Below are 20,443 nucleotides of genomic sequence, written 5' to 3'. Positions count from 1 at the left end.
GGGACTAAATTATTTTCGCTCCTATGCCACCAAAAATGTGGAACGCCCTACCAACAGTCATTAAGACATGTGAATCCCTTGACTCCTTCAAAACAGCTCTCAAAGGGCACCTACGGATGGCTGCAATTCGAAACTTGCTTCTGTAAAATCTGAATCCCCCCCCCCCCTTTTCCCCTCACTGTATATGTATCTTTTCCCTTTTTGCTTCCTATATGATGAATTCCTGTTCTGTTTTTGAACTACATAGAAGTGTCTATTTGTATGTCTCTAAATGTTTTGATGAATTGAACAATGTGGACCCTGTTGTAAACAAGTGTAATGCTTAATTGGGTCGTCCACTCACAGTTAACAGTCTTTGTATTGAGTTTGTGCTTGAAATGTAGGCTACTGTAATTCTACAAAACTGTTAATACATATTTCAATCAATCAATCAATGCAGGGGTCCCAGCACCAATAAAGAACTGAATTTGTGGTTCAGGTGCCCTGCCCTGACGATAGTCTACAACTCAATACAACTGTTAACTCGAGTGGACGACACCATAAAGCATTACACTTGTTTACAATAGGGCCCACCATTTTCAATACATCAAAACAATTTGAGACAATATGCAACTTTGTGATTTCTGACAACACCATTGGTGTGGTTTGGGCTTTTAACAGAGTGGCCTATTTGTATTTATTTATTAGAACGCAATGTTGCCAGCCTGCCAGCCTGGCCAACAGCATTTTAACTAAATTAATATTACGTCAATCAATTTATGAGAGGCTTACCATTATGAAACTTCCTGCATGTTCAATGGCATTGGTTTGGGAACTGGTCGTCTTTGTTTGTGTTTTCTCTCTTGTGGAAATTCCTGCTGAGTGTGAACGGACTCCATAGACTCCCCAACAGTTCGTCACTGTGTCTTTGTAATATATACAAAAGTAATTAGTTGTCTCAGAGATAGTTGATAAACTTTCGAGTTAACTTGGAGAGCAATAATTGCCAGCGGCTGTGTTTATCTTCTTCATCACCACTTTGTTTTCGTTCTTTGTATAAAATAAACGTCAACACGTATCCCTCCCTAGTCATTTCCGTACACCAGGATGTTAATTATCTCCACGTTGCACCGACCGGAACCAGACCGGAACACCGGAACTTTGTTGCAATGTAAACACATTGATTTAGGGGGCGGGAAGTAGAACATAATGGATCCTACAGTCCTCTCTATCCTTTACCTTTATAACTCTACTATCGCGGCCCCACAGTTTTAAAAAGAAAGAAAGAGCGAAAAGGGCGTACAATAATAATGACGATTTAAAAAATCTGTTATTTTAATTGAAAATCATCAGGTTTTTGCATTTTCACAAATTCGCTGATTGAGAGTGCAAGTAAAGGTAGGTCTACTGCAAGATTATCCACAAGATGGCGGTATATTACCAAAGTAAGTGGGCCTAAGCACGGCATAAATTATGTTATTGTCATCATTATTATATTTTATTTTGAGTACATTGAGTATCCTCACCTGTACATTTGTCCAGCCCGGCACTCATTCACCGGCACTCACTCACTTTTCAAACAATAACCAGAACAGTGGTACATGGACATAATACTCAAGTCAAGCCCTGTTAAAGTATTATACTCCCGAGTCCTGGTCTAGTGAAAGTTGCTCTGCCAAATGTGTAGGCTACTTGAATTAAAGTAGGCTATTGGAGTATTGCTTTAAAAAATAAAGTGAGTGAAATTGCATGTGAGTGACATTACATCACCACAGGGTTGAGATGTTCTTCCTTATTTAAGAGTCAGTTCAAGCACAAACCCACCCACTGCCTTCAGCTACTGCTACAGTCACTGCATGGATTATTCTACCATAAAACGAACTGGTTTTATCTAGGCTTACAAGGAGCAATCATTTTGTTTTAACTAATTGTGTTGACTTAAAACAGCACTGAGGGGAAACTAACTGAAGTTTAAGGAAGTAGCCTAACAACAATCAGAATGAAACGCTTGTTCAAAGATGCTTTTTGGGTAAGTGTGGTCTGTTCTGCTGCTCTGCTGAGCTTTTGTATTTGCTAGTAATGGATGATGACAAAATAAGTTGTATAGCCATATGTCTTTTAAAGTCACTTGCTGTGTTTATGATAACACAGCAAGTTTATCAAAGTTATAGGCCTAGTGAAGTAGGGCTCCTATAATATATTATTTTAATGAATTATCTGAAATACTAGAAAAGCAGGTTGTATAGTTTGTAGTGTACATAGGCTACCATATGCATCGATGTGTATTTTCTGTGATAAAAGGGGACACTGTATGACAAATAGAGAAAATAGTCAATCTACAAGCTCCCGGTGTGTCTCAATGCGATTATATCTGCATTTTTGTGTCTATTTTTGAAATACAAAAAATATTGAAACATTTTTTGAGATTCTTTATAGGGATGCCAGCGGTTCAAAAAATGGTTCATAGACATAGGGTTTATAACATGTATTAGTAGATTTGTTAAATTATGATATTATGTCAAACACACACACACTCTATATTTCCCAAAAGTAAATATGTGTATTTAATTCAGTCTGACGGATAAAACATCCCAACCAGCCAACAAAATAAAATGACAGAGGGGGGATATCAAAAGCAGAGGCATCAATCTCCCCAACAAATCCAACCCTGTGCTAACCTGTCTGTCATCTACACACATTATAGAGCAGTGTTTTTTAAAGTGGGGTCCGGGGACTCCCAGGGGTCCTTGATGGGGTTCCAGGAGGTCCCCAGCTAAATGTGTTAAAATAGCATAAAAATATATTTAACCACTTTAACCCTACTGGCTAATTTCAAAAGAATCTTGAATACAACATTTCAACAACAGACACAGGCACAAAATAAGACCAAATATATATATTAATTTGGATGTCCTTGACATGAAAACATTTGAGAACCACCGTTAGATATAGAGAACACGTAGCCTACCAAAAAAAAAAAGGAAAGGAAATGTTGCCATACTGTATCAAACCCAAATCAGCTTATCTTACGGCAAGTTCTGCATTTTTACTGCTGGCTGTACAGTAGCATGTTACTTGCGAGGCATTTGAGTCAAACACATGTTGTAACACACTGGTGCTCAACGTCGGGTCTGGGGACCACCGGTGGTCCAAATGGACCCTTACGGGTCTATATCTCTACTCAATGTCAGAGACCCTGTTTGATATGCTCGGCCTTCATTGATACCATTGTTGTACCAAAAATATCCAACTTTGAGAACCAGTGTTGTAACAGAATGGAAAGATGTTGTGCAATGTCAGTTACAAATGAATGTCACTACGTTTCCTCTCCTGACAGGGGACAGACTTCACCAGTCACACTGGATATGACGCTCTCATACAGAGGCTACAAGACGGCAGGCGGATGTGCAAAGACGTGGAGGAACTGTTCAAGATGAGGTAGCTGAATCTACACACATAATTATGTATAGGCCAGCGGTTCTCAAAGAGGGATCCAGGGACCCCCAGGGATCCTTGAGGGGGTTCCAGGGGGTCCCCAGCAAAATGTGTTAATATCTGTATAACACGATCAGTTTAACTACTTTATACAACTGACTATACTTGCAGATGAGCTTGTAGAACTGCTATTTTTTAAATGTCTTGAAATGTGAAAAATTTGGAATAATTTAAAACAAATTATGTTTAACATGAACATCAAAGCAGGTATAGCTATTGACAAGCAACCGCATTACCATCCTTTTGAAGTCCCCGAGTGAAATCAAAGAGGGCAGTTTGAATTGAAGGTCATTCCGAGCCCACGGTCCAAAATAAATAGAACTTTCTTGCCAGTCACAACTACGCAGAGGGGGCATAAAGTAGTGCAACCAGGTGTTTTTTTTTCGGTCACACAAAAGCCTGAGTAGACATGAAAAAGACCCCAGAATGTGTGCCTAAGAGAGCCTAATGTTGTCCACTACAGGGCTCTAGCAGAGGAGAAGTATGGAAGGGAACTGGTGACTATTGCTCATAAAGCCGGAGGAAACACAGAGATCAGGTAAAGATATTGCCAATGACCATCCATTACATGAACACAACTTCCACAGATTCCACTGACACACCGAAGCAGTGTACTGTGTCAATGAGTCACATACTTGTGACTGTGGTGTGTGTGTGTGTGTGTGTGTGTGTGTGTGTGTGTGTGTGTGTGTGTGTGTGTGTGTGTGTGTGTGTGTGTGTGTGTTCTATGTTCTTCATGTGTGTATGCAGAGCTGAATTCATTGTAATATATTGCTTCTTAAGACCATATATATCATCTGTGATTTTGGTAATATTGTGATATGGCATAAGTGTTCTTTTGTTTTCCATACTTTCTATATATTTTTCGAAATTAGCAAAAAAAAAAGAAAGAAGCTTGCGTGTCACTTCATGATTCTATGTGAGTTTAGTTTGTAGATCTGCTGTTGTTTATGGTGATTTAAAATAAATAGATATACTGTATATTATCGTCACAATATGATATTATCATCACAATATCGATATTGGGGTATTTGTTAAAAATGTCATGATGTGATTTTGTCCATATTGCACGGTCCCACTCTAAAAGTTGTAATTTCTGTTTTATCATCTGTGACAATGTATCTGTAATATATATATTTTTTCAGCACCTTGAAGGAGTCATTTGATCAGCTCAAAGCACGTAAGTTCTTCTGCTGGTAGACAGGAATGTACCTTATAGAGTTATTAACCGTACCAAAACAAAATCTCTTAGAGTTATGAACTTAACATACGTACACATATTAGAGTTATTAACTTACATGCCACTCATCTGTTAGCCCTGCAACCATCTGAGCTGTTGTATTTGTTGCCACAGACATTGAGAACGTTGGGAACAGTCACATCCAGCTGTCTGGAATGTTGAGAGAGGAGGTGAAGAAGATGGAGATATTCAGAGAGAAGCAAAAGGAGCAGAAAAAACAGGTAATTGTTTACATTCATAGCTGTATCTGCAGGAGGCCCACTTAGCGCCACTAATCTGGGGATGAACATTCAATGAAACATAGCATCTCTACAAGCTCAAAACGCATGTCATTGTGGCACGTTGTTAGCTTGTAGATTGGCTATAAACATTAGCAGACCTAGCCCCATGGAGACTCTGGTCAACAAAGCGAAAATTGTTAAATTGGAATGACTGAGATTCACGTCACGTGATTCCATTGAGGAATTCTATAATGTGTACATACATACCAGGCAATGAATGTCCTTGGGTTTCTCTCTGCCACATGTGAGATGTCATTATTTATTTATCATGTTTTATGTTGTTGTATAGGCCTACACATAAATTGACCTTTTATTGTCATAATCTTTATGCTTCTATGTTCAGTGTTTGGCTATTATTATTGCATAAAAAACTAATAAACAGACAAAAAAAGAGCCATCATTTTTGCTAGTATAGGCTATTAATATTCATCTGTGATTTTTCTCTGACGTACTGTAGTTTGAGGCAATTATGGAGAAGGTCCAGAAAATGAAGGTGTCCCTGTTCAAGAAGACCGTGGAGGTAGGATATTAAAAACTATAAGCACCTTAAAATCACTAGTGTTTGACATTCATTAATTTCATTTATGAAACAAATGGAATAACAAGAAAAAAGGCATACTGTAGACTGAGCTGTTACTGAACACACACACACACACACACACACACACACACACACACACACACACACACACACACACACACACACACACACACACACACACACACACACACACACACACACACACACACACACACAGTATGCAACAGGAGGGAGGAAGTATACTGTAATGTACTGTATAATACAGGTTACAGGAACAAGGTTCATTGTGTGAAACATGCCCTACTCAGAAACGTTACACCCACAAATGGTCTCACTCACATCTGTCTTGCTTTCACTTTGTTTTGTCACCCGCTTCACCCCTCACTCTCTTGCTCTTAAGCCTGGTTTATACTTCGTCATATGGCATTGTTGTGTGCCGACTGCTAAAAAAGCGACACGTTGTGCAGGGGGTGTATAGTGGAGGGGGGATGGCAAGGGACTTCACTTAAGGTTTCTATATTAAAAACACTGACTGGTCACATCGTTTTAGTCCAGTTCCAGGCTTTTATTTGAGTAAGGCCCAGGAAGTTGCCTGTTTCTAGACACAGCGTAGGCCTACTGTATGTGATGCAAGGTTGTTCCTTGCAATGACTAAATAGTATTTAGTAAATACGTATATTTTTGTGACATTACATATTATTTACACATCTGATTGATATTTAATTTGGGCTGTGCACAAATGCACAAATTTCTTTCAAATACGATAATTTTAAGCCTCTGGCATAATAATTTAACTTTTCCGTAGCTGGCAACATCTGGTCTTGTCGATTAATCGTGATGTCACCTTGACAATCAAATCAACAACTGATAAAACCCATACAGCATGTTCATGTGCTATATGGTTCTCAAACTGGGGTCCATGGACCCTCAAGTCTCCTTGAGGGAATTCCAGGGGGTCCCAGGTAAATTATTGATAGATACTGTAGGAACCAACTGAACTCTTACAGGGTTTGTAACTCTGAGTGTACAAATGGAACCATGGACCCCTACAGGTCTGTAACTCTGAAAGAGTGCATATCTAACCAAATGGACCCTTACAGGTCTGTAACTCTGAGAGAGTGCATATTTAACCAAATGGACCCTTACAAGTCTTTAAATCTGAAAGTACAAATGGACCCTTACAGGTACAGTATGTAACTCTATGGGAGGGTGATGCATACAGTACAAACTTGAAATTAAAACGTTTGAGAACCACTGTGCTACAGAATCTAAACTGTGCTCACCGGTAAATAAATGGGATCAAACGCTCATAGCAGGCATTGTCCATTGTGCACAACATAAACTTCAGTAAAACGTTCAGAAGGGGAGAAAGAATGCATAAAATGACCCAAAATGACACGCCTGAATCCCTCCCGTCATCTGATCAGCATGTCAGCGGTCTGACTGTGTAAAAAGACAAACAAAGCATAGGCGTGTTGAAGTTGTGTAAGTCTTGCTTTGTGTTTGTTGCAGTGTAAGAAGACGTATGAGCATCGATGCAGGGATGCTGACGATGCAGAGCAGGCCGCTGAGAGGACCAACGTTACACCTAAACACTCAGAGAAGGTACAGTAGAACAATGTACAATGCACATAATCAACAATCACCATTATTGTCACATCACAGGCTTAAGGTCTCCACACACCGAGCGCGAATTCTGATTTTTAAGCGCCGTTTCTCCATCGGTTTTCTTTTTTTTGCGTAGCTCCATCATTGAAAAAGAAGTACGTATGTCAAAGAGAACATTATAATAGTCAACATCTATATCTACATGGTACACAAACACACAGATGTAAAACAACTATATAATCACACAAGGAAAGTAAAGTCCGCACAGCTTGAAAACCTGTCTGAACTGTTAGTGTCCGTTTCCCCGCCCAGTTCTCAGACAATTGCTGACCTGCCCCGGACTGTATGTCTCCAAAAGGATTTGTACGGTACGGCATCGAATGGGTCCTTTATTCCCCACCTGTATTAATCCTGTAGGGAATTCAGTTTCAGCTTCTCCCAACTGATGGGAGGGATGGCTGCTCAGAAATAGTCTAATATGGATTAGTGGTTATGCGTCTTGCTTAGTGACACTTTAACACACATGTACCAACAATTCTGATTATATTTTATACTTCATCGTGCCTTGGTGTCAAAAACAAGTAATCTACAAGCTTGTGTATTGGCTACTGTCATTTATTTTATTTGTATTAGTATTTTTTGCTAATAAGGACATGCCCAAAATGTAAATGTCAGTGTGCCTATGGGCACCTTTTTAAAAATAGTTTTATTTGATGTATACTTACTGTACATTATCTACCACCATGTATTATTTATTGCCAGTTTAACATGTAGGTGACCACTCAACCTCAACAGTGCTGTAGCAGCACAGTAGATTTACTTACTCTGACACTGGTCATGCTGAAACTGACCTGAACTTAACTACACCCCTTGAGTCACTAACTGAGTATCACTTCCCTTTAGTGTGGTGTGTGTGGGTGTGGGTGTGCGTGCGTGTGTGCGTGTGTGTGTGTGTGTATGTTAATATAATTCTGAATAATTAGGTAAAGATTCAGGTTGTGGTTATTTATTGAGATTTGTTATAGGCCTATGGCATTGTCACACACTGAAAATAGCAGAGCTACAAGCTCACAACACATCACATTGCAACGTGTTTGAGCATCTGCTATTTTTGGCTTCAGCGTTATAGAGTTAAAAATGCTGTAAAAAAATGGCTTTCATAAAATATCACCGTCCTAAAACGGTTGATGTCCTCACAAACATGTGTTTGTGTTTTTTCCCCAGATTCATCACAGAGCCAAACATTGCAGAGAAGCTGCAAATGAAGCAGGTGTGTGATTCAATTTATCCGGTTTAGGTGAATATACATGTACCTGCCACCAAGAAGCAGGACTAAGTAAAATAGAATATGAGTCTTTATTTGGTACAAATAAGGATTTTCATAAAACTCAGTTTTATTGCAAATCAATTTAAATGGAATATACTGTGGAATGTGGATGCATGAGCAATGCCATTGTTGCTACAGACAGACCACCTGGTCTGTGATCCACTTCTAATGGGTGTAGGCTTAGGGTACTCCCGGACAGTCGCTTCAAGAAGATTGCATGCTGTAAGCTGCATCTTGCATCTTCTTGAAGCGAGGGGAATACATGGGTGAACTCACATTTTAATACAGCAAGCTACAAATGGCAAATGACAAATGGTTACTTGACTGAACTATACTGTGGAAATGGTTTGACCAACAGGGAAAAAAAGAAAATGTTCAAGACAGCTGAGCAGCTCTGCACTCTGCTTAGCAGCTCTGCACTCTACTTAGCACTATATAAACCAAACCAAAATATAAAAGCAATAATGCAACTAAACAGGCTTACCAATTAGCAATTACCATATAGCAAGTCAGTATACTGTACACATCTCCCTCACACAACAACCAGTGTGGTGCTGTGAGGACCCAGAGGGTGCTTCTACACAGTAGTCACAAAGATGCTTCTTGCCGCGGGCGGCAGGAGTCTTTTCCTGGTTTTTAGACAGCTCAAACTCAAACTCAAATGAAGCTCCACCCATGCTGCAGCTTGCAGCGTCGGCCAGAAAAGCGGAAACGCTTTGCCCCCGCGTCAAGTTGCAGTGTGGGTGAAGCTTCATTTCCATCCACCAGCTTTCTAAAAACCAGGAAGATACTCCTGCCACTCGTAGCAAGAAGCATCTTTGTGACTCGACTGTGTGGATGCACTCAAAGAGTGGCAACTTCCTAACTGCCTGCCTCAAAGATAGGCTTTTAATACCTGTATCACTCATGACATCACATGACTACATTTAAAATCACTCATGACATCACATGACTACATTTAAAACAGATTTGTTCGGCTTACGTTTAGGCTACACCCACTACTACAGTATGCCTATAGATTGTAGAATTACCCGTTCGCCCCCAGAATAGGAAGGCTAGGATTCAAACTTATCAGTATCACTTCTTGATTCTATATCATTCAACTTGTGTAGCTATGAGTCAAAAACAGAGATGGAAGACACATGATGTCATTACAGGAAAGGTACTGCTACTGCTATACACACACACTGCACCTCAAAAGGTCACATTTTCACCCAGAGTTGAGGCGAGCGACACTTTGTTGTGTGATGAAGCTTATTTAAAACACTTCTGGGATCGTTTAACATACTCACGCTTACACAGTTTTCAAGTTGCAGTTTTTAACCCCCCCCCCACCCCCCCCCCCCCCCCAAACCTTTCAATCGTAGGTCTACTGTACTTCAGGGCCTGTGTCTGTCTGACTGTCTAAAGTGCCATTGTTTCACAGAGAAGCTCTGCATGGACAGCTTCAGTGAGCTAGAGAATGCTCGGCAGGACTGGGAAGAGACCCACAGAAGCACGTGTGAGGTAGAGTACTACTGTACATTAAAACATGACGATGTCGTGTGGAAACCTTGTATGTCTCAGTCTGGGAACCTTTATTTTTCTCGCAGAATCTGTCTTGAGAGATCATGTTTGTCCAAACACTTTTCAGGAAGATTGGCAAAAAAAAGGTGTGGTTTATACTTTGTAAAGGTTCAATATTTATAAATGAACACAGTTAACCCTTTCACTTTCAAAATGTAGATTATATGAAATGCCAAAAATAGCCAATCTACAAACTCACAGCACTTTATATTTCTCCACCTTTTGCGTGTTCGCGAAATAAAGAAATATGGAGATACAAGGTTTCTGCCCAACAGCAACGATGACTTGTTTCTCAGCAGCCTAGAACAAGGGGCTCTGCAAACCACACGACCACACACCACATCCCCTTTATGAACACTGTCACTATGACTCCTCTAGTCTGAACAGCTTCTTCATTCTTGTTGAACACAGAAAAAAAAGCAACAAACAAAACACTCAAAGCTCAACCAATAAAATGCAATCCACCATACGGTATGTAGCTGTATCACCATAGCACTGTAGTATTTGCAAACACAGTACAAATAAATAGTGATGTGTCTGTTGTTAACCTAATACAAAATTCTTTATACATTTTCAGCATTAATGAAGGGACATAATTATCCAAATACTGTCATTGATTATAGCCTCTATAATGTCATCTCCTCTAGACCGACATACGGTGGGAGTCGCGGGACCAACCAACATTAATTGGATCTCGCCCTCGATCCTGGAGATCATAGCAAACACCACGATACACAAATGCACATACACATTCATGCCGAGGACAATCAACATTTTGGGAAGCAATTATGATTTGCCATTTTTACCATAATCCTAACCCCATCCTGAATCTTTTCCTAATTGAATGCCTAACTCCCCAAATGATTGTTTTAACCATGAAACATTTCACTTGTGGGGGACCAAGACAATTGTAGCCATAATCTATTTCTCAAAAATCTACTATACTGTACATGGTTGACATTTGGCCCTCACAACTTCATACTTCAACTTCATACACTGTAAGTATGCATCTTATATTATGCCTACAGTATGTACTGTATGCCGGTATGTTGTATTCATATTACATGTTTTCAGGTCTTCCAACAACTGGAGGGAACCCGCATCAGCACCCTGAGGTGTGCCCTGTGGGACCACTGCAACCTGTTCTCCATGCAGTGTGTCACAGATGATGAGGTAAGAACACAAGTTTTGTATGTTTTAGTTGGACATTCATCTAATCATAGTCAATGATTGCCAATCCAAGCCCGAAAGTAGTTTCCGAATAATCGGAGGAAAGGACTGTGCATGCAGTACAGTAGTTGTGGGTTTGTCACAAATGGCTTTTGGTGAAGCAATAAGCTCCAAGATGATATAGTTTAGTCTTGTTAAAAAAGTTAGGGTGGTGTTAAGACACACTCATATACAAACACCACTTCAGAGATCCAATTCACACCATGATCTAAAAAACAAAACAAAAAAACATTCTGAATAAATTACTTGACCACAGTGGACCAGGAAGTCCAACAAATGGACAAAGATGGAATCCAAACAAACTGAAACAACACAAGCCATTTTATTTTATAAGACCGTATTTTCATATCCTAATACATTATGTTCACCACAATAAAAAACAATGTCATCATAATTCAAAACTGAAAATAACCAGACAAATATAATGAATATCAGATCTTACTGCATTTTGTGATTCTCATTTGTGGATTAACATTACAGGCATCCATACAATACTTCTCATCAATATACATTTAAATCTGTTCACATTTGAGTCGTCGTACGGCAGAACAAGTTGGAATGTGGAAGTCTTTACAGTTAATAGCCAATAGCCTAATACATTGCACATAAATCAATATCCCGACCAGATCAATAGATTTAATAGGCTTTTATTGCAGTGGTTATTATATTAATTTCAATGACCCTCAGTTTTGTTATGCATTTGGCAATAAGAGTCTATTTGGTATACTCTTGATTTACCTACACGTTAAGGATCCATTTTGGTTCCTTTGACGGGGAACACCAGAACACCCTCAACATCTTTACTGTGGTTTTCCAGCGTGACGGAGATCTTCCCAGGTAACGCCTTCACTTCAGTGAAGAGATGCCTCCAACACCAGCACTGCCGGCACCATTAAGAATGAATGCTTCTTTCTCTGTGAATTTGTGCGTGATAGTGTGTAGGTTTGTGTTAGAATCAAGATCAGTGAAGTTTTCCTCTGTCCCAGTCCAGCTTGACTGATCCTCAGGGTTTCTGCTTCAGTGGGAGAGTGACAGACTGTGATAAGTCTCCGACGATTTCTACATACCGGTATTTGCCATAATAACACCATTTCCCAGCAGTGAGCAGTGATCTCATTCCTCTTGAAAGAGTCTGCAAACACACCCAGTGCCCAGTGTCTGTTGTGTCCGACCTCAAACTGTGAGAGCCTGAGTTAAAGCCCTCGGAACCCAGGACATAGGCACTGGCTCTCTGGCCTGTCAGAAGTTGCTGTGACACTACCCATCTCAAACGGGTTAGATCCTCATCCTCACTTTTCTGTATAGGCAGAACAGTACCTGGGGTCCAGGATCACCGGGGTGTAAGCGACAACCTCCATCTTGTTCCAGTGTCTGAATGCCAGGTTGCCTACTATATGTTTTGTCTCGTCTATCAGCGAATCGGACTCCGAGACTGGCTCTGGGTCCTTCGTGGTCCACTGGACTCTTTCCATGATTGCCTTGCAGTCCTCCAGGGACGAGTCATGGTCGTCGGCTCTGAGATGGTCGTCAGCAGCTTGGATTGTATTCTCAAGGTTTACCATCTCTCTGGTCAGGGCCTCAATCCCCTCTATCTTCTCACTTCAGCCACCATTCCTGCTGACAGCTTCTGCAGAAGTTGTGGTCGCACGACAGCACAACAGGATGTTTAAAGACTTTACAGCACACAGGCCAGGTCAGCTCCAGCTCCTCACGAAGCAATCGGGAAGTCATTTTGTCTGATCACAGGCTGTCACAGCAGGAAAACGGGAAGAGGAAAGATTTGAATAGGGCTTTTCAAAAAGATTGCATGGTGTTTGTACAAGTAAAATAACGATAAAAGAATGGTGTTCTCCATCTCCGCAAGGCCGGGTGGCCTACCCATGGCTGTGTAAGTTCTGCATTGCACCTCTCAGAACAACAAATTTATGTTTCATTTGTGGAGCCCCCAGTGAAATCACTTTGGACTCTGCATGGTTTAAGAGGCCCCTCGATGAGTTATTTAAATTTGGGGTTGATCGGGAGACACGTTCATGATTTGACATTTCATTTCCTTAAAAATAGACCCCTCGAGTAAACATTGGAAGCCAAGTATAGCCAACCGGTATGTAATGTATATGAAAATGTTCACATAATTCCAAAGATGTGTAGTGATTTGTGAGAGTTGGACAAAATCTGCTCTTCCAAACCTCAACACTTAAGAGAAATAATCACCTGCACAGAATTTGACAGAAAGTAGCTCATAACATGTCTACAGTGGACTTTTATGAAACAAAAGCTTTGCAGATAGAAAGAGGATAATTCAAGCTTTCCGTACAGCTGCAATGTTAATCGTCGTTTAATACAATCAGATTTGGATGTACTGGGCTGTCAGTTGATATTGCAACTCTAGATACCAGATATAGAATCCAAGAGTTGCTTGCAGCTAGGGAAAAACTACTGTCCCGGCCATTCAGGCCTAGTGGAGATTATGAAGTGAAATAAAATAATGCAAATCAGTACACCAAAAACCAGTGATGCCAAAACAGAATACAATTATAAACTACAAAAAGTGCCCCTCGGGGCACAGGTCTCCACCAGGGCAGGGCACCAGTGGCCTCCTGGTGGCGCTATAATAAGCCAATGTGAAAAGGGTGCCATTTCTTCTTACACCATTGGTGGCAATTGGATGATTTGAGGCATTTTGTTCCAAAAATGTGTTTCGCAAAAATCCACCTGTTGGTGGCGCTATAACAGGCCAATGTGAAAAGGGTGGGATATATTCCTCAGCCTAATAGGAACATCTGTGAAAGATTTCACAATTTGAGGCTTTTTGTTCAAAACGGGCCAATCCTGGAATCGTGCTGCCCCCCTGGGCGTTGTTTTTGGGGGTCTGGAAGTTCGTTGACCCCCAGGCACCCCCCACATGTCTCTTTTGGACCGGCCGGCCTTTCCACGGATCTTTTGGATTTCGCCCTTGCTGGAGGGTTCAAAGTTTGGCATCGTTCGGCATTGTTAACAGTGCCAGAGATTACACACACACACACTTGCTTACCGAGCTAGCTATTCCTGAAGTTCCGGCAGGTTTTCCAGTCTTGGGGAATTGAATACAAAGGCCTGCATGGTCAGTCGTACAGATCAACTAAGCTACAAATTTCAAAAGCCAATCTCCATAACAACCAAGTAGAACAGGATGAAAACAATAAAACAAATGAACTGGCTCCAACCAACTAGACAGGTGAAATGAAAGGACAATCAGCACAGGATAGTGTGGGGAAAATAGGCCACAGGTGATTTAAATAAACAATCACAGGGTGGAGTGATAAGACAGGAAACACAAAGAAGACACTTCAAAATAAGTTTATACAGAAAGAACAGAAATACAGATCAAGAGACCATTCCACAAAGTTGATTATTACATTCATTACATTATTATTTTCAAATATTATATTTATTACATTCATTAATTTTAATATTTTAAATGTCACATTCATCATATAAAAATGTATACTGTACTTCCACTGCTGGAGTGCAGAATGAGAAAACACTGTGAAAATACAATCCATCACAAACAGCTGGCAGTTGATTTCTTGAAGTAGTTTATCTCCTTTCTTTTGTCACCAGCTTTACGAGATGGTGAGGAAGATTCTGGAAAAGTGTGACATTGACACAGACAACAACTGTTTCATAGAGATGAAAACTACAGGTCCTAGACCACCTGGTAATTCATCAGTTAATTATAAAAAAGTAATTCTCTCCTTTTCACATGAGTCATATAGTTAAGAATAATGTTCTCTCCTGCTCACAGAACCCATAGTATTTAAAAACTACTATGGTCGGGAATCATCTGCAGACAGAAATGGAAACACTCTTGCCATTGGGGGAGGAGGTGTCATGAAGAGGTTAGAAAACACTACGCACAGCACCACCCAGTGGCATCATATAGTTATGAACAGAGAAACAGGCCAATACTCATGGAGTTTATTTGCTTCACTGAGCATTGAGCAATACAACAGATCACAGCCTTCAAGGCAAGGGAAGTTTATTTCAATAACAAGGCAATTCAATGTGCTTTACGCAAAACATCAAGCACTGTAAAATAGTTATGACATGTCATGTAATGATCTAAGAAACACAATAATGTCGCCTTTTGGGGTATAGTGGTCTTGCTCGATGCTCAGAGACACCTCGACACATCGAACTTGGGACCTTCTGTTTCTCTACCTATTTCAGCTAGCTATAGCCTAATCTACTGGCTACTGCATTAAACATCCAGTGACAGTTCTTTGGTTAAAATGAGTATTATATACTGTAGCTCTACAGTCTGATAACCATTGCTATAGAGTGTTTGTTCAGTACAGGGGTCTCCCTCACCCTGTCTCTCCATTTCTTTGTCTTTACTTTAGTAAACTTTAGTAAACTGCATCTTCAGGGTGTGATACCAATTGTATTCAACTCATATAGAGCAGTGGTTCCCAAACCATTTAGCCCGTGACCCAAAAGAGAAATGTAATGTTTCCCCGGGACCCAAACTAGTGAAAATAGGTTGGCTATTTTCACTACTTCATTTATAGAATTTCTTAGATTTTTCTTTGATTTCTTCGTGAAACTACTGAAAACAATCATTGCGTTTTGTTTTTAAACCATGGAAATATTAGCTATTTTGGAAAGGGACCCATAAAGATGTGTCCGCGACCCACAAATGGGTCCCGACCCAGTGTTTAGGAACCAGTGATATAGACTAGACTAGACGATACACGATAAACGAGAGAAATTGGAAGTGCTGAAAAAAAGTCACACCTGTGTGACTGTGGACTAAGTGAGGGGCACTTTACCCACCCTTATTATCTTACATCATCGTGATATCATAACAACATCCTATGTGGATTTGCTCAGTGACAGACAAAACTCTGTGTTAATGGCTAGTGCCCCTCAAGAAATGGAACTGGAACACAATTGTAGTCAGATAACTAAGTAATCAAATGGGATTGGATCAAATGGGCAACCCCTGTTACTGAACACTATAGCAATTATAATATAGAGTTGATAGAGTTATAGATGATTTTGTTTTTCACATTCTTGCCATGGATGCATATAGGTTCTCTCTACTACTACAAGGAAGCTGTGGAGGTTCAACCGTCGATATCAATGGCATTTCTTCATATTCACAGGCAACAGTAACACAATCACAGCCTACTACTGGTCAATGTAAGTATAACTTCAGGATCAATTGGAAACTTTTATTACTATAATAGTTTCATGTGTCAATAGCATTATTAATAATAATAATAATGATTATTATTACTATTATTAATATATTCAGAGCCCAATTAAACAAATAGCAGATCAACAAGCTCACAAGACATTGGATCGCAAAATTCCCCCATGGTTCCCCAGCTCTGATGTTGTTGCTGGAGCTCCTTCTCTATCGTCCTACACCATGACATTTTAGGCTTTTGTAATTTTACAGCTGTAAAATTGTCTTATATGAAAAGTATAATAATTGTAATTTCCACATTATTATTTTTTCTCTATCACTGCTGAGCTCAGTGGGGAATGCAGATGGAGGATATGCAAACATATGTGAATTCCAGCAAACGGCCACAGGGGGCATTATTGTACCTGATGAGGACAGCAGCTATGTGGTTCTTTATGACTACTATACACAGGTATAACACTGTACATTATGCTTAAAGGAGCGCTTCGCTCCATTTATAACCTTATCTTCATTATTGGTCCTCTAATCATGCTTATAATAAGATGGCAGCATTTCTGTCTACTCTGCGTCTCAGTAGTGGGCTGTGGACAGTTCAGAAACCTATACCTACCAGTGCCGTCATCGGTAATGTCATGACATCATTCACTGATGACGGCAGGTAGGCAGGTTTCTGACCACGTTGCCATGATGCCACTTACTGTCACAACATTATTGACGTCACTCCTAGTCCCACTACCCGTGGCTCACAGCATTATTTGTGTTGGAATTGATGCATAGGCAAACTTTAGATTGCGTCATATAAGAGCCGTCTTCCAAAAATAAACAAACCACCCCTGCGATGTTGTCAGGTATGTGACTGTATGTGTCGTTTATGGTATTGAGTTACCCTTAGATGTTTGCCTCTCCTTGACATGTTATATCTTTAACTGCTTTTCCCCCTCCCCTCTTTTCTTCTTTATGAAAGTACCAAAAGCAATTAACCTTTGTGAACAAAAACAAAGGTGTTTTTCTTCTTCTTGTAGTCTTGTGATGAGACAATAAAGTTGATTCTTTAACTTCTGTGTGTGCACTAGGACCCAGAGGAGCTGTCTGTGATGGTAGGAGAGCTGGTGGTGGTCCTGGAGCAGGGAGATGATGGCTGGTGGACGGTGGACAGGGAGGGACAGACTGGACTGGTGCCCGGATCCTACCTGGGCAAACATGCTGTCTGAACCAATGATCCTACCTGGGCAAACATGCTGTCTGAACCAATGATCCTACCTGGGCAAAAATGCTGTCTGAACCAATGATAATACGTGGGCAGTCTGAACCAACCAACCTGTCACTCTCAACCTTCTCAATTTCAGCTCTCAGTAATCTTTAGTCATGCCTTGTGTGGTGTGGCCCATTACTCCCATTTCTCGATTTTTGTTTCAATGTTGGTAACACCAGAACAGCCCAGAATTCAAACTAGACTTTAACCAATGACTGTTAAATGAATATAATCACGCATTAGTGTCTCTAATGCGAGTGTGCACTGACACAGATATTACTTTTAAATATAGATATGGCTTTCCAGAGATAGACCGCCGGACACTGTAACTCATGTGACAATGAGTCACAGCATGCATGGCATGAGCATGTCACACTGTAGTGCAGGGATACTCAAATAGATTTACCTGTGGGCCACATTACAAAAATGGCAAGGGGCCAGGGGCCAGTAGATAAAATTACGACATTAATGATACTTGATAACTTCTCTCTTTCAATTGCTTTATTTTCGCAAAATGTATCAAAGTACAATGTGCATGCACACAATATGTAAATAAATAAATGTGTTACATTTTCTTGCATAAACACAAAGAGCTGTTTCCATAACTGCACAAATTATTGCACATAACATGAGTAGCTGTTATAATAACATAACATAACATGAGTAGCTCTTTGCCTGCCTGCCTGCCTGCCTGTCTGTCTGTCTGTCCATGAGTAGTTATTTGTCTGTCTGTCTGTCAATGAGTAGCTGTCTTACTGTCTGCCTGTCTATGAGTAGGTGTCTGCCTGCCTGTCTATGAGTAGCTGTCTGTCTGCCTGCCTGTCCAATTGTCCATGAGTAGCTGTCTGTCTGCCTGTCTGAGTAGCTGTCTGCCTGCCTGCCTAATTGTCCATGAGTAGCTGTCTGTCTGCCTGTCTATGAGTAGCTGTCTGCCTGCCTGCCTAATTGTCCATGAGTAGCTGTCTGTCTGCCTGTCTATGAGTAGCTGTCTGCCTTCCTGCCTGTCCAATTGTCCATGAGTAGCTGTCTGTCTGTCTATGAGTAGCTGTCTGCCTGCCTGCCCAATTGTCTATGAGTAGCTGTCTGTCTGTCTATGAGTAGCTGTCTGCCTTCCTGCCTGTCCAATTGTCCATGAGTAGCTGTCTGTCTGTCTATGAGTAGCTGTCTGCCTTCCTGCCTGTCCAATTGTCCATGAGTAGCTGTCTGCCTGCCTGTCCAATTCTCCATGAGTAGCTGTCTGTCTGCCTGTCTATGAGTAGCTGTCTGACTGCCTGCCTGTCCAATTCTCCATGAGTAGCTGGCTGTCTGTCTGCCTGTCTATGAGTAGCTGTCTGCCTGCCTGCCAGCCAGCAAGTTGGTTAACAGAAAATAAATTGTTATGGCTGAGTAAAATAAAATACAATAAACACAATTTGCCTGAAAATAGATTACCCAGCTATGACCTTTTTCATGAAAAAAAATGAGTAGTGATATGGCTGACTGAGTAAAATAAAACAATCTACCTGAAAATAGATAGCTATAAGTGAAGAGCAATTTCCGCAATTACCATTTCCGCAATTTCCATTTCCGCAATTTCCGCAATTAGCATTTCCGCAATTTCCATTTCCGCATTTCCGCAATTTCCGCAATTTCCATTTCCACCATTTCCGCAATTTCCGCAATTACAATTTCCGCAATTACAATTTCCATTTCCCCCCCCCCCCCCAAACTTTTATTTTCGTTCGAGTAATAGTACAACTCTAATACTATTACTTATAATAATGTAATTAAAGATAACTTCATTCAGATTTATTTATTTTTATTTCATTTTCCAGATTTTTTTTCTTCTTTTTTTTAGATTTTCATTGGTGGGCCAGTCATAATGGTCCCGCGGGCCTGATGTGGCCCACGGGCCTGAGGTTGAGTATCACTGCTGTAGTGTGTTACTCTGCTCACATTCTCACAGAATACATTGAATTATGATGTTCTCACAGAATACATTGAAATATGATGGATAGAACAGTATTTTCATGTCAAGGACTGTAGACCCTCAAATTAATATGGGCTTCATGTGAACTGATTTTTTATGCTATATTAACTAATTTAGCTGGGGACCCTCTGGAACCCCCGGACCCCACGTTGAGAACCAGTCAAATCAAATTGGGAAGCCAGGTGTGAAGTGGTTAATGCAAATTTACTTTTTACGGTAATTTATTCTCAAAAGTGTTAATATTGTTAATATTAATATTTCAAAATGTTTTTCTAGGTGCCAGTTGATTCGAATATCACTGTACAGCCAAAATCCCTGTAAAAATCTAAGTAATCAATAAACATAATTTTAAATGATCATGCATTCTGAGCAAAAGATGACAGAAATACAACACTTGAGTTGCAGTTGAAATGTAGTTTATTTCAGTCGTTTGTGTGCTCCCCCACACATGATTTATTTCCATGTACTTCTTCAGCCTGTGCTACTGTAGCTAAATACCGAAGGATCAACATAACACAATAAAAAATAAATTATAATAAAAAAACGGTACATGATGCCACAAAAGTAAAAAAAATTAAGCAAGTATTAAGGTGTTGTTCAGCAGTAAACATCTCTGTACAAACACGCGCACGCTAGGGCATTAAGGACTAGTAAATCCACTAGTCGACCTTGTTGCTACTGACTAGTTGATAATAAAAAATAATAAAAAGTTATTTTTTTGTTGTAGGCCTCAAGATCAGGTAGATTATAGTTATAGTCAT

General features: G+C 40.2%; 1 protein-coding gene across 1 annotated transcript; it reads left to right on the top strand.

Moving 5' to 3' along the window:
• The first annotated feature begins 1,871 nt into the window (after positions 1-1,871).
• On the top strand, positions 1,872-17,728 carry LOC308331302 (proline-serine-threonine phosphatase-interacting protein 1-like). The gene is made up of 15 exons (XM_080786682.1): positions 1,872-2,008; positions 3,317-3,417; positions 3,938-4,012; positions 4,620-4,654; positions 4,829-4,935; positions 5,453-5,515; positions 7,049-7,141; positions 8,369-8,414; positions 9,898-9,977; positions 11,112-11,210; positions 14,868-14,964; positions 15,052-15,145; positions 16,342-16,451; positions 16,794-16,912; positions 17,535-17,728. Exons 1-15 carry the CDS (start codon positions 1,979-1,981, stop codon positions 17,670-17,672), a joined length of 1,287 nt encoding a protein of 428 aa, XP_080642808.1. The 5' UTR covers positions 1,872-1,978; the 3' UTR covers positions 17,673-17,728.
• The last annotated feature ends 2,715 nt before the right edge of the window (positions 17,729-20,443 follow it).

This window comes from Protomyctophum bolini (genome assembly GCF_963924005.1).
Source record: "Protomyctophum bolini genome assembly, chromosome: 1".
Classification (NCBI taxonomy): domain Eukaryota; kingdom Metazoa; phylum Chordata; class Actinopteri; order Myctophiformes; family Myctophidae; genus Protomyctophum; species Protomyctophum bolini.
Note: the sequence above shows the minus strand (reverse complement) of the source record. Positions and strands in the feature narration are given on the sequence as shown.